This window comes from Panicum virgatum, chromosome 4N (assembly GCF_016808335.1).
Source record: "Panicum virgatum strain AP13 chromosome 4N, P.virgatum_v5, whole genome shotgun sequence".
In the NCBI taxonomy this organism is placed as follows: domain Eukaryota; kingdom Viridiplantae; phylum Streptophyta; class Magnoliopsida; order Poales; family Poaceae; genus Panicum; species Panicum virgatum.
In genome coordinates, this window is record NC_053148.1 from 2,813,745 (window position 1) to 2,827,101 (window position 13,357).

Consider the following 13,357-nt stretch of genomic DNA (forward strand, 5'->3'; position numbering starts at 1 on the left):
GGGCGGTTAATTATAAATTATCCAATCCCCACATGCCCCTTGGATATTGATCTAGTGGCCTAGATTGGAGTTTACACAGTTTGCTTGGTTTGCACCTGATATGTTTCTAGATAAAAAGGGCGTGAGATAAATCATTATAATTATTGACCTCATTCTTATATTAATTCTAATTAGTCCGTGCAGGAGCACAGGTTGATAGACTAGTGGGGTCCCAATTGAACTATAGGTTGCAGAGATATAGAGTTTTTTTAATCAAGTAAACTATAAGGTGGAATAGTCATTTTCATCCGTCAACTTCCCTGATAGAAAGGATAAAATTGGTCCCAATAAAAATCTTCAAACTTTTTATTTAGATGTAACTTCACCTCCAATCTGATGTGGCGCGCTTTCGTGACATGCCAAGTCAACGAATATGTTTGTTTTTAGCCATAGATGATGTATCACCCTTTTGTAGGTTGTGTGTCTTTTGGTTAGAGATCGAGAAATTTTCAAAATGATGTATCACCTCGATGTATTCTTGAAATTAATAAAGTTTCCCTTCTAAAAAACCGATGGCTAGCATGTTTTTGGTTACGGAGAGTGCATCAAAGGCTTCGGATCAGGGTACTCATATCCCAAGTCGTAGCAAGTGATTGAGTTTGGTTGCAAATACGCCTGGGCTCCATGGATTGGAGTCTTCCTGCCTTGGCTTTGAGCTCAATTTCAACTGCAGTTCGGAACTCAAGGGGTGTTTAGTTGGTGAAAAAATTTGGGTTTAGCTACTGTAGTATATTTTATTATTATTTGACAATTAATGTCTAATTATAGATTAATTAGCATCATTAGATTTTTTTCAACTATATTTAATGCTCCATGCATGTGTCCGAAAATTCGATGTGACGAATACTACGCAAATTTTTTTGGGAACTAAACGCAGACTCATCCAGTTTACTGTCTGTGAACTGAAAGTACGGCTTTCTTGTATTTGCTCTGAATTGTTTTTTTTTTGGAGAAACCTTGCAGAGATGAGGCCCAGCAGTACGTGTATTCGGGGCAGCAAAGCAAAGCCTGCCAACGCCACAGAAGAATGCCCATCCATGGCCCGGCGGCCGGCGGTCGCGCTGAAAGAACCTGCCTGGGATGCCGAGCCCCATAGAGCGGAGGAAAGGAGGAAGGTTCTGGATCGACAGAGTCCCGTCATCGTCGGCGATACAGTATTCTTTTTTTTACTCGTTTTGCGATGCTGTCTAGCTATAACTAGGTGAAGTATAGTAGAGTATAGAGATAATAGAGAGGCGGAGTGACTGACCAACCCTATCTCCCGTGATACGATCACCCGCCAAATCCTGGGAAAGCTTTACATTACGAGGATCGAACCCCTCTTTTCGCGGACAAATAAAGATCATCAACCAGTAGAGACCAGAGAGAAAGCTAGCAAAATCCTCGGCGAAACAAAAAATAAACGGATCGCCGGAGATGCCTCTGACCGCACGCACAGGGAGACGGTGGTGGGGCGATCCGCCCACCTGGCATGTCGGGCGATCCCGCGCCCCGTCCTCATGCGCGCCCTCGCCAATCACGGATGGAGGCCGCGGGGCGCGGGCTAGGGTACCCGCCTCCTCACCGATCGCCGTCACGGCTCGCCCCGTGCGGCCGGCAGCGGCAGACCGGCGGCCACCGCTGCGCCATCACCGCCGCCTCCGTGTCACAAACCGCGGCGGGCGGGCCGCAGACAAATCAGATCGGCCGCCGCCCCCCCCCCCCCCCCCCCCCCCCACATGAGCTCATGATTGGAGCAAGCTAGGGAACCGCGCGGTGTGCACCGTGGGCGCCCTGCCTTATCGGCCCCGTTTGTTGTGTGTTAGGATAGTACTCCCTCCTTCCCCGTTTATAAGGCATGGTGGAACATGGCACGGTCTTCTAAACAACACTTTGACTATTTATTTATCATATATTATATCACTTTTGATTATAAGCTTATAATCATTGTAAACTATATTTGATTATGAATCCAATCATATGAAATTTGCATTATAAAAACAAAAATTTAATAGTCAAATTATTGGTCAAAGATGAGAAGGTTTGAATCTTGATATACGTGTATGACTTATAAACTGGGAAGGAGGGAGTAGCATACTAATAATAATAGTAATATTTTAATTGCTAATTACGGTATTAAATAAAGTCAGTTTACAAAACCAACTCCAGAACCCCGCGCTAGTGATCCCGAAAAATCTAATAAGGTTTTTGAATGCGTAATTAGAGGATGGTTACTGTAGCATCACTGTAGCCAATCATCGATTAATTACCGTCATTAGATTCATCGCGAAAAGTTACACCTATCTCTAAATTTTTTTTACAAATAGACTTTATTTAGTACTTCATACATATAAAATTCTCTTTTCGAAAAACGTGCACGCTAATTTTGTAGAATGGCCAAACAAGGCCATCGTCTTGCACCCATGCTGGCGGGGAGCCTGGGACTAACTAGCTAGCTAGATCTAGGAGCTGGACCTACTAGCTAGCTATACCAATGCCACCATCTGATGTGGAACCCATGCATCGTTCTCCAAGAGTCCAAGTTACAGGAAGTGCGCAGACCAGCAAGTTCAGCTCGCACACACATACTGAAATAGTACTATGTTATCCGGGACACAAAGTGGGACTAATGTATATATGCACATTAGTATGTACTGCGGTCTATCTTGAATCTTGAATGAAACTCTTTCTCCTTAAAAAAGAATGCTTTTATACAAACGCTGGCACTCGCATGCATGCCTGCACACACCAATGGAAGACAGCGTTGACAGATTTTAAGACTGATGAAGTAACCGTATGCACTTGCCGCTATTGGACACTGATATCAAAGCCCGGCTATTTTTTTTTGGCACCCAAAATGTTACTAAGTTAAGTAATCCTTGTCGGTGTCTTGGCGACTTATTATTATGGCTTTGGATTCTCATCCCAACGAAACAAATGTGTCAAATGCCATTGGCAAAACAGAAGTATCATGCAAAGGCCCACCACACCCCTTTTCTTGATCGAGAGAGAACTCCCTGAAAAAAATATCAAGTTGCTAAGACGACCTCCCATCCATTTAATTTGGCAACAATACATACACTTGTGTGGGCATTTTGGGGAATCGTTCATGCAAGTACGGAGCTGCACCACCGAAAAGCCATGTGCGGCCGCAAATGCATGATTCAGCGGTTAGCTCTCGCGCTAACGAAGCTGCTGCGATCGATCGATCGATGGATCAGCTGGTAAAGCCTGCTGTGCCAGACGACCCTGCCTTGCTGATCAGATGAGTTAGATAGTTACAGGCCTGTCCTGATGATGCATGCCCTGATAAGCAAATTATTAATGAACTGCTTTGCCTGCGCGCACCGTTGCCAATAACTTGCCATGATTTGGATAACACATGCCCCTGTCGGGCCAAATGATCATCAGACTTATACGTGGATCGACCCCATCAAGGTTAGGTAGTTAGAGAATGAAGCTACTAGGATTGCTAGCTAGCTAGCTACTGCATGATAATACCAAACTATTTTTTTAAGCAAATGGCAAGAGCTCTACCTTTCAATTAAGAAAGAATAGAAGTTTTGTGTACAAAAAAGGTTAGCCAAATCACCTCAGATGATTAACCCACCCAAGTGCCGCGGCACAGCACAACACTACAGCGAGTCATCGTTGCCAAGCTGGTTAAATGCCAGCAACTAGCTCCGACTTCCCGAAGCAAACCCCAGACGACCACCACCGGGCAGACTGGTAAAAACCGAGGTCACAAATGGTCATCGTTGCAGAGTTCAAACTAGCACGAAGAGCAACCCCGACTTACTACCGTGAACTAAGGCCCCGCCCCCGGTGTCCGCCAAACCACACTTGCGGAAACCCCCATGGACGAAGGACAGATCACCCTATGTAATCATTGCCGAGCTACATCCCTCGTCGCAGCAGCTCTGACTTCACATCACAGGATCAGTCCCCACACGCTAGGCGGCCGCCGAGAGGTGAAGAGCAAACACCCAAGACAACAAACGTCGAGGCTATGACGCCTTCCAGGTGTGACATCTTCAAGAAGGGGAGGAAGCACGACGCCCCCAATGGGGAAACTGGCGTCCACGGGCATCGTCATCGTCAAGGCTTTCGCCCATAGGTACCACCCCCTCCCCTTCCACACAAATGCCAGAACCCGATGACCCTCTTGCCTGCGTCCACTATCGTCGAAGTCGAGTTGCCGCACAATTGCTGCTTTAGAGGGGTGTCGACACGCCAGCTACGCCAGCAGTCACCCCCTCCGGACGAGCATCACGCTGCACCACTGATGTTGCCTCACTGCAGCCAACCACCTCCTAGACGCCACTAAGGCCACACCCCCCAGTGGTTGCATGCCACCGCCAGTCACCTAAGGTGCTACGAGCAGGTACAAGACCTGCCCACAAGAGGCCTGGCGAAGCCAGCCGTGCCCCCGAGGCGCCACTGGCCGCTCGCGCCTAGTAGTCGTCACCCGCCACCACCATGGCGCCACCGGCACACCAGCAGCATTGGCCCCCACGCTCCTCTGCTGCAGTAGAGGAAGGAGCCAGGGCGACGCAGTGTCTGCCCCGTAGCCGCAGACCGCCCATCCTGCAGGCGGCCGCCACTGCCCTGGCCTGGTGCCCAAATGCCATCGCTGCCCGTCGTTACGGTCATTAGCGCCGTCGACGCCCCATATGGCCATATCTGGTCACAGAGGGCCCGGATCTGGCCGCCAATGCCCCGGATGGCCAGATCCGTCGCGCCCAAGCGGCGACCGGCTCGCTGTGCACCGCTCCCGCTAGTGAACGTGGCATCCCCCTCGGCGAAAGGCCCCGCCACCACCATCCTAGGGGCCACGCGGACTTCCGGCATGCCCCTCCGGCGGCGGCGAGGGTGGGGGAAGGGGAAGGTGGGCGGCGGTAGCGGTTCAGTTTCACATTCGCCTCCCGAGTCGCTCGAGCATGGAGGGGCGACGCCGGGGCTTCTCCCCAATGACAACATAATACCAAATTAATTAGTAATGTATCGAGTCAGATGGAGCTAGGCCATTTTATGGAAGTTTTATGGCATTAAATTCTATACCACATCATCAACTTTGGTTACATGGCGTGATGGCGAGAAGGAGGGAGTTTCATCCACATAAAATTCAGCCAAACACTGTTCTCAATCTTGATAATTGTGCCTTAAAACTATGCACTGAGAATGACCTAATAATTAACAATAATACAATAGCCTACTAATCAACTGGTTATTATGACGTGTGTGTTCGTGCAACTTGCAACTGAAAACCTACTTGCTTTCAGGTATCTTAACGGCTGCTAATATATATGCCCTCTCCAGATGCTTCATCATCAGCTGATAAAGCAGCCATATATAACGTACACGCAGTTACAGCTGGACCAGCAGAGGATCAGATATTGATCAAGTGATGATGAGCACGCATCTCATTAGCCATCAACAGTCAAGCCAGGCCAAACCGTGTCACAGTTTTTTTTTTTAATTTGCAGATGGAAATCTACTAAAAAGCAGTTTCAGAGCATCGTCTCATCATCGCGCCAAACTCGAGTTTGATTTGATCCAACGGTCGTGATCGCTCCAGCTCCAAGTGACTCGAGTCATCAGGTACGCAAAGTTAACGCTCGTTATTACCAACCTACCACTCGTACGCGCACCCAGTCGTAGGATTAGGAGAGCCCTTCAGATTTCTGCGTCAAGATTCGGGCTTCCCGGCCGTGATCGATGTTGACCGGCGACTGGCCGGGCTCGCGAGGCGCGGGGCCCACTGACCTGCCGGGTTGGGCCTGCACGTGCGCGCGACGCGGCCGTACGCCCGTCCGGGCTGGCGTGCCTCGGGATTCCCCGGCGGGCGCATGTGCGCGCCACGCCGGCCGCGGCCGCCGAGCCACCGTGATCGAGCTCGAGCGAGCTGCAGCCATGGCCATGCCCGCGCTGCTGCACGCTCTCGCTCACCTCACTGTCACAGTGGCGTGGCTCCGTCGTCGTTCCCGTCGCCAATAATTGCCGTGCTATTATTGGTTAACTTCTCATCATCATCAGCTACTAGCGGATCGGAGGAGGCAACCAGGAACAACAATACTCCCTCCTTCCCAGTTTATAAGGCATACACGTATATCAAGATTCAAACCTTCTCATCTTTGACCAATAATTTGACTATTAAATTTTTGTTTTTATAATACAAATTTCATATGATTGGATTCATAATCAAATATAGTTTACAATGATTATAAGCGTATAATCAAAAGTGATATAATATATGATAAATAAATGGTCAAAGTGTTGTTTAGAAGACCGTGTCATGTTCCACCGTGCCTTATAAACGGGGAAGGAGGGAGTAATGATTAGAGCTAGAAGAAGAGGGGGAGAAATAGGCAAACAGCTAGCGTGTCCTTGGCTGTTGCGCCTTCAATTGCTGAACGCCCCTGCTGTCCTCTCCAGATCTGGACTGTGGATTAATGCATGGATCCATGTAGTCAGGCCCGGCGCTGAGGGGGTAGAGCTGTGCCCAGAGTTAACGAAATCGGTGGGAACCTGCGGCCCAGTTACGGTTTGGGTCGGTATCAAACCGGCCCCAATTCAAAATTTAAATTTGAATTCAAAAAAATAAAAATTCTCAAACCGGTCGGTCAAACCGGTCTACCGGCCCCAATTCAATATTCAAATTTAAATTTAAAAAAATAAAAAATTCCCAAACCGATCATACCGGCCGGTAAACCGGTCGGTATACCGGTCGGAACCGGTTACACATGCGATTTTGAATTTGAATTTGAATTCAACCGGCTTCTACCGGTTCCCGGTCAAACCGGTCCGGTAAACCGCTACCGTAGGGCGGCGGTTTGACCGGACCGGTCGGATTTGGAAACCCTGGCTGTGCCCCCGCCCCGGGCCTCCCAAATCCCAATACATATACACATTATACATGCAACTGGGCCAGGTCCGCGCAGCAAACAAGAGCCCAGAGAGGCAGCGCTAAAGGCTACAAGCTAGTGACGCCTCTCGTCCATCTGACGATTCGCATTCAGCGCCGCCGGCCGCCGGCCATCGCTCCTACTCGTTTGCTGGCTGTTCATCTATTCGCCCGGATTGGAGGAGGCAAATTGAATTCCAATCTCCCTGCACTCGTAAGCCCCTTCATTAATCCTCCTTTGTTGAATCAAAATTTAATTGTTACTCTGTTAGCATCTGCCCTAGTATTGTTATGGGGCCCCTCTTTTTAGTTCCACCCCATGCCACCAAAAACACAGGACCGGCCTGCATGCAGGCCCAGTCCAATGATTTATTCTTCAGGGAGCACACAACTGAAGTACAGGGAGTATATATACTTGTATTTCCTTATTAGATTCTTAGATAATTAAATTATTAAATTTCAAGAAAGGAATCATTTGGTACGAAATTCATCAACTATAGTAGTATATATATACATATTTTTCCAGAGATTCCTAGATAATTGAATTATTATATATATATATATATATATTCCTACTAGAAAGGTATCATTTGGTACTAATAGTTTCATCAGCTGTACTAAGTAGTATAATTCAACATAGATAGTATTCAATAATTTAATTATTAAATTGCTGGAAATAAAAAATTAGTACTTATAATTGCATTATATTATTATTAGTTGCACGTACGCTCGCAGCAACTATCAACACCACAACCAAGGTTCTTTTCCTAATAACTAAGTGCACCTAGTAATATAAGTACTCCATGATTAACCTAACCTTCATCAGAATGCAGGCGTTTGATTACAGCCATATATAATGAACTGGAATGCAAGTACGCTAGCTGAGAGCACAGTGGCCACCGGCCAGTCTTGCATGCCAGACAGCCCCGGAACCACGCATGTGAGATGTGAGCTTGCCCCTTGCGCAATGATATGATTCGGCCGAGAGCGAGACTGACAGTTAGTAGTCATCGTGGCCCCCCACTCGACCCCCTCGATTATTAATGGGAAATTTGTCTGTGGCACATCCCCAAATGACAATTTTGTGCACAGCACACACTATTCTTTGATTTTGTGCACAGCACAATGTGATTTTATATTTTTGTCTCCAACACACCGCAGCACATAAAAGAACTTCTTTGCCCTTGCAAAAACCGGGCCCACCCGTCAGCTCTCTCCCTCTCCTCCTTCCTCCTTCCGCTCCACCGCACTGCACAATGCTGCTGCACCGCACGGCACCGGCCGCCACTCGCCGTCCCGCAAGCTAGCCGGCCACGCCAAAGAGGAAGGTGCAGGGAGAAGGAGGGAGGAGGGGCGCGCCGGGAGGGCAGAGAGAGGACGCATGGAGAGAGGAGCAGGCCGCCGCCGGAGCCGTGCCCGCGCGCTGCTGTCTCGCCGGCCCTCCTGCGTGCGCAGCTGCGGTGCTTGCCCCCGGCCCCGACCTCTCCCCGGCGCGGCGGAGCTCGAGGCCGCCGGAGAGGGGCCCCTGCCCGGCGCGCTCGAGGTGGAGAGGAGGGGCCCCTGCCGCCGGCACGGCGGACCTTCGAATCCGGGAAAGGGAGGTGGGAGGGCCGCCGGCGGAGCCCGCCCCGCCGCGCCATGGAGGGAGGGAGTGGAATGGAGCCGACGGAGTGAATCGAGTCGGGGAAGACGCTAGGGAAGCGGCCCAGGAGCAGGGTGCTGCCCCAGACGGTGATCATGGTGACGGTGCCATCGGCCGCGAAGCAGGGCCGCCTGGAGCGGGGCTCCGGCGTCCTGCTCCCTGCCTGCTAGTGGCGCGGGGATGGGGTCCGGAGGAGGAGGCGCGGCGCCGAGACGACGACGGCGTTCCTGATGGCGTGCGGCCTCTGCAACCGCCGCTCCGTTAGCTCTCTCCCTCACCTCGCCTACCTCGCCGCCCGCTGCTCCTGACGAAGCCCCGCCACGCCGCGCGTTGTTTAGAGGGGAAGGAGGAAGGAGGAAGGAGGAGAGGGAGAGAGCTGACGGGTGGGCCCCCTTTTTGAAAGGGCAAAGAAGACATTTTATGTGTTGGGGTGTGTTGGAAATAAAAATACGAAATCACAGTGTGCTGTGCACAAAATCAAAGAATGAAATGTGCTGTATACAAAATCACCATTTGGGGAGGTGCCACAGACAAAATCAACCGAACTAGCAAAAGCTAATACTAATCTCTGACTTTCCTGGCAGACAGGCAGAGGGATCGATCGATCTATCCGAGCTGGGTTAACTACCAGGAATCGATACGAGATCAGCAGCAATAATCCACATCAGATTTAATTATATATGTTATATATATTATATATAGTACAAATATAATTATAATATGATGCATGCCTGCATGCATGCCCACACGCACGTACGTGGTGGGGCGTGTAGTGCTGCTTGCCTTTAGCCGCTGCACCATCATCTCCACACCACGGCGCTGTCGGGGCAATTATGCGGCTCTCATTTGGCTACCGCTATAGGCGCATGATTAGCCATTAGGCTACCGGCGATCGGCATCTAATGCATGATTAGCTCAGCGTTATGTTGCTTACGATCCACTACTGATGATGATGATGCCGATAAGCTAGCTGGCTTTAGTTTTGGGAGAGGTAGCACTACTCTCTGTCTACCTGATCATCAGGTTCTTTTCATGTTATCAGTACGTACTGCACAACTGTGCGGGCGGCATTAACGACTAACGGAAGAATAAGAATAGAATCTCGCTCGTGCAAGTCTAACGGAAAGATTATTGGCGGTTCAAAAAAAAAGATAGAGTTGATTAAACAGCTGCTAGCTAATAATGGATCGCTTAATTATCATGATGCAGTAGGGTGATAATTAGGGCTGTATTTGTGCTTGGGCTGCCTGTTTAAGTATGAACTAGTGGGAAGAATTTAGAAAATGGGTGCAAATTAAACCGTATGTGTACATCCATCATTGGATTTCCTTACCCTGATCGAGTTGAAGGTTGTCAGATTTTTATCAATTTAAGCTCCCAGAGTCAATAAGAGTAAAATTGTCCGTCGGTTTCCAAACATGGCTTAGGATGCCATCTAGATGCTCAAACTTTCAAAATGCACATTACATTCTTAAACTTACTAATTGTATCACGTGAGGTCCAAAACACAGTTGCTTAAGTCAAATCAAAATTAAAATGCACATTCAGATCCTTAAACATGCTAATCGTGTCACATGAGTTCCAAATCACAGTTTCTTAAGCTAAATCAAAATTATATAAAATTTTCAAATACAAAATATATACATGAAAAGATTCATAATAAGTTTACTTATACAAATATGTTGAAATACGAAAAGATTATAGAAAAAATTGTACAAAACAACACTCATAAGGCAACAATTGTAAACAAAATTAGAAATAAAGAAGGTATAAATTTTGGAGGAAACATGAATAAAATATTTGGGCGGTTTTGAAACAAAATTTTGAATAAAATTTAAAAAAATTATAAGAGTTGAACACAAAAAAAATAAAAGACAAAATTTAGATCCACATGTAAGCCCCACATTAGCTGAAATACTTCCACTTTACAATTTAAAAAATTATTTAGACTCTACCTGATACGATTAGCAAATTTAATCTAAGGATTTAAATGTGCATTAGGAATTTTAGGAACCAATGACACTACGAGCCAAATTCGAGGACGAGCGGTGCATTTTTACTTGTCAAATAAAAATCATACTATGTAACTAGATTCATATTTGAAAATTATTTCACACAATACGGATTATGTGGCTATAAACAACATTCTTTCTGAAAAATGCAGCAATAAAAGGCTGGCATTGAAGATCATCGGCGAAAACAAAAATACAAGTTGTATCCTTGCATTGGACAGAGCCACAGAGGCGTGTACAAGCATGTTGTAACCACTACTAGCTTCTCCTGCACAACCGGCCGGCAACCGGCAGTCCTACCAGTGCAATCACGCAACCCCATTATTGCATATTTATTTCCACGCAGCTCGATCGAATGATCTTGCCCGGCTGCAATCGTACTGCGGCCCGCACAAAAATATTCCCCCTCGGTCGCCATCCACCACATGGAGTATACCCAGCGTAATCTCACCTGGGGACCTGGATTAGTTAGCCACCAAATTACCCCTTCGCCGGTTGATTACTAGCTCCGGCAAGGCAGCGCGCCCCCGCTGCGGCCTCAAGGGTCAAAGCCCCGCCACCTCATCGAGCTCCCTAATCAAAGAATCCCCCCGCCATGGAGATGGCGGCCGGAGGAGATCCACCCCCACGAGCGCCCAGCTCATCATTGTCGACCACTTGCATGCGCCATGTCCTCCGCTCCAACTGATGGTCTCGGTGGTCGCTCGGATCCCCTCTATTTATACCCCGCCCTCCCGCACATTCCTTCCCCACCAACCCCCGTACGTCTTCAGATCTGCTTCCAGCTAGCTGCTAGCTACTAGCTAGTGCCATCTTCGTACGCAAAGCTTACCAGGTAGCTTAGCTTGGTGAACATGGCGTCTCAAAGCTTGGACCTTGGGCTGAGCCTCGGCCTGGGCCTGGCGGCGCTGCAGCCCGACTTCTGCTACTCCGGCAATAATGCCGGCGCCGAGCGGGAGGCGAGCCCGGCCGCGGCGGAGGAGAGGGAGAGGAGGTGCTCGCCCGCCGGCAGCCCGGTGTCGAGCGGCAGCGGAAGTAGTGGAAAACGTGCCGCGGCGGACAGGTCGGCCGGCGGCGCCGGCAGCGGCAGCGGCGACGAGGACGACGACGGGGCCGCGCGCAAGAAGCTGCGCCTGTCCAAGGACCAGGCCGCCGTGCTCGAGGAGTGCTTCAAGACGCACCACACCCTCACTCCGGTACGCCTCGATCGATAAGAAATCAATGGATATATATGTGCTGCTGCAGAACGCCATGGCTGATCGATCGGTTGCTCGTTCTCCATTGCAGAAGCAGAAGGTGGCGCTGGCGAGCAGCCTTGGCCTGCGGCCGCGGCAGGTGGAGGTGTGGTTCCAGAACCGCCGCGCCCGGACCAAGCTCAAGCAGACGGAGGTGGACTGCGAGTACCTCAAGCGCTGGTGCGAGCAGCTGGCCGAGGAGAACCGCCGCCTCGGCAAGGAGGTCGCCGAGCTCAGGGCGCTCAACGCCGCGCCGGCGCCGGCGCCCCCGCTGACCACCCTCACAATGTGCCTCTCCTGCAGGCGCGTCGCGTCGTCGTCGTCGTCCCCCTCTAGCGCGTCCAGCATTCCCGCCACGCACGCCTCGCACGCGCACGCCGCTGCCAATGCGGGCGGCATGGCGTGTCCGGCGGCGGCGACGTTGCCCGGACACAGGCAGTTCTTCTGTGGGTTCAGAGACGCCGCCGCCGCAGCGTACGGGACTTCATCTGGGCTCGCAAAGGCTGTCAAGGCGGCCAGATAGCTGTCCGCTGATCTGAAATTTGCTCTGCTCTCAGGCTGATCTGAAATTTGTCATGGAAATGGCAAAGTTTAAGTTGCAACTGCAAAGCAATTGTAGCTGAAAAGTTTAAATCTTTCTGTATCTTTTGAGGGAAATGCAAATGTAGTTTTTAACAAAGTTATTAGGATCGGTTGTTGATGAGCTCCGAGGATCGATGCTGTAAATCCATGCGAAAAAAAAAGCTGTGGAAATCAATAACAGTAGACGAAGCTAGCTAACCCTCTGTACCGGAGTTTTGATTATCTAATACTAATGGAACGCCCCCTTTTTTTCTGTCTGCATATTAGACTTTTAAAATCTTCTCAGATCTTTGCTGTTGAATCATTTGAGCGCAAAGTGTAGCAGACAATTTTAAATAATCCCTGTACCTTTTTTAGAAGGAAATGCAAGATTGATCATATATACCCATACTCTACATCGGACAGTATATAAGATGTCGACCGGTGATTATGCATGCAGGTGTCGATTGAAATTTCGGTGGTTTTAAACCGCTACACATCAACTTTGGACGAATAAATCAACATTGGAAGCTAGTTTAAAACTAAGTAAAGCTGCAGGCACGTGCCAACTTTGAGACGGCAAACAGGTTACAACTTATTACCCTGTAAAAGAAAAATGCGACTTAAAGATGGCTTATGACAGTAATTAGTTGGCATATATACACCACTAGTTCAGTTTGTTCTCCATTTCAACTGATGATGACTGCGTTCGTTTTAGAGGAGGACTGCACTGGAGAGCTAGGCTGAGGAGTGAGGACAAAGGGCAGTTCTGATTCAGAATGTACAGCCTAGATGATGGGATGGCTACAGTATACATGCCTGACGATAATCAATCCTGCATGCAGCATGCCCCAGAACCCAGAGATGATGCTCCCGGCCGCCATGCACTCATGACTCATCCTGTCAGTGTTACCCTGCCCGCCTCCAATCAACCGGCCGGCCGGATCGGAGATCGGGCGTGGGCGTGGGCGTTGGCGTGGGCGCG

General features: G+C 49.3%; 1 protein-coding gene across 1 annotated transcript; it reads left to right on the forward strand.

Moving 5' to 3' along the window:
- The first annotated feature begins 11,026 nt into the window (after positions 1-11,026).
- Positions 11,027-12,654, forward strand: LOC120671273 (homeobox-leucine zipper protein HOX28-like). The gene is made up of 2 exons (XM_039951563.1): positions 11,027-11,772; positions 11,864-12,654. The coding sequence occupies exons 1-2, from the start codon at positions 11,431-11,433 to the stop codon at positions 12,332-12,334; spliced, it is 813 nt and encodes a 270-aa protein (XP_039807497.1). The 5' UTR covers positions 11,027-11,430; the 3' UTR covers positions 12,335-12,654.
- The last annotated feature ends 703 nt before the right edge of the window (positions 12,655-13,357 follow it).

Coding starts and splice junctions, on each gene's coding strand:
- LOC120671273 (XM_039951563.1), top strand. CDS start 11,431: ATGGCGTCTCAAAGCTTGGACCTTGGGCTGAGCCTCGGCCTGGGCCTG. Junction 11,773..11,863: donor CGCACCACACCCTCACTCCG/GTACGCCTCGAT, acceptor TCTCCATTGCAG/AAGCAGAAGGTGGCGCTGGC.